The 1313-nt window shown below is 46.9% G+C and overlaps 1 protein-coding gene across 1 annotated transcript in view; it reads left to right on the top strand.

Moving 5' to 3' along the window:
- Positions 1–1313, top strand: part of Zdbf2 (zinc finger, DBF-type containing 2) — a 27669-nt gene continuing 26356 nt past the window's right edge. Inside the window, exons 1-3 of the mRNA XM_013520664.1 lie at positions 1–60; positions 847–976; positions 1173–1251. Of these exons, the coding sequence (XP_013376118.1) occupies positions 1–60; positions 847–976; positions 1173–1251 (269 nt within the window). The remainder of the gene's footprint in view (positions 61–846; positions 977–1172; positions 1252–1313) is intronic.

The following is a 1313-nucleotide window of genomic DNA, read 5'->3' as shown; positions in this document are numbered from 1 at the left end:
ATGCATAGTGGCAAAGGCTACTGCAGCTACTGTCGTGTCACCTACGCCAACCTGGAGCAGGTGAGAGGTTCCTGCTGATGCGATCAATCGTACCTCAGAGGACCTTAGCTGTTTCTTTTCTTTTGCCTTTTATTACATTCATTTATTCATTCATTGAACAGATTGTACTGAGAATGCACTAGTTTACATATACTCTTACAAATACCTAGGGGCATAAAAAAACTAAGCTTTTTCATGGAGCTTACATTCTAGTACAGTAAGACACAGAACACATAATCGTATAGATTCAGTACATAAATTTTTTTTTGTCTTTTTGAGACAGGGTCTCACTATGCAGTTCAGGCTGGCCTTGCACTCACTTTGTAGCCCAGGCTGGTCTTGAACTTGCAGCAATCCTCCTGCCTCAGACTCCCGAGTGCTGGGATTACAGGCGTGTGCCACCACTCCCGGCTTTCAATACATAATATGTTAGATCATGATACATTTATAGGAAAAATAAAGCGGAAGGGAGTGTTATTTTAGGTAGTGGCCAGCTGAGGCCTTTTAAAAGAAAGGGCCATTTGGGTTGAGATTTGGATGAAGCTTGCTGCCAGCCTTGCGCGTATACGAGGTAAGAGTTGCTAGGCAGGGGACAGAAAGTGAGGACAGAGAGTTCAGAAGTGTGTAGCTGCAGGGGAGGTGGCAGACGAGTGGTGAGTGCAGACACTTGTTTAATGACCAAGGTCCTTTCCTGTGACTAGTGAATGGGTCGCTACAGGAGGAACTGTATATAGTATTAGAGTATTCAGAACAAAGAAATGGTCAAAGGAAACGCCAACTTGATGACTTCGCTTGTATTTGCGTAAGTCTTACGTGCAGTCCTGTAAAGTGCAACAGCATAGAGCTACTGTGCTGTACTGTGCACTACAGTCAGCAGAGCTGCAGCAGTGCACTGTAGAAGCCGCCGTAAGTCGGCGCTGCTGCGCAGTCCTGTGTCGTAAGTCTGAACGCGGGTCATAAATCCGAGTAGCGGCTCCTAAGTCTGAATAGCGCCTCTTGGCTGAAAGCCAGAGCGGTTGTTAAACAGGGAGGTCATTAAACAGGGAACATCTGTAATAGGTGAAGTCAGAGAGGTGGATTCGGCGAGACCTTGTAGGTGAAGGTGTAAGGACTTTGAATTTTATCCCATGTAGGTGAGAACACATCTCAGGATTCTGAGCAGCGGGACCTGTACTTTAGAAGGATCACAGCTGGTCCTGGTGGCGCACGCCTGTAATCCCAGCACTTGGGATTCTAAGGCAGGAGGCTTGTTGCGAGTTCGAGGCCAGCCTGGG

This window comes from Chinchilla lanigera, unplaced genomic scaffold (assembly GCF_000276665.1).
Source record: "Chinchilla lanigera isolate Chin_1 unplaced genomic scaffold, ChiLan1.0 scaffold00056, whole genome shotgun sequence".
NCBI lineage: Eukaryota > Metazoa > Chordata > Mammalia > Rodentia > Chinchillidae > Chinchilla > Chinchilla lanigera.
This window is presented reverse-complemented; position numbering and strand designations above follow the sequence as displayed.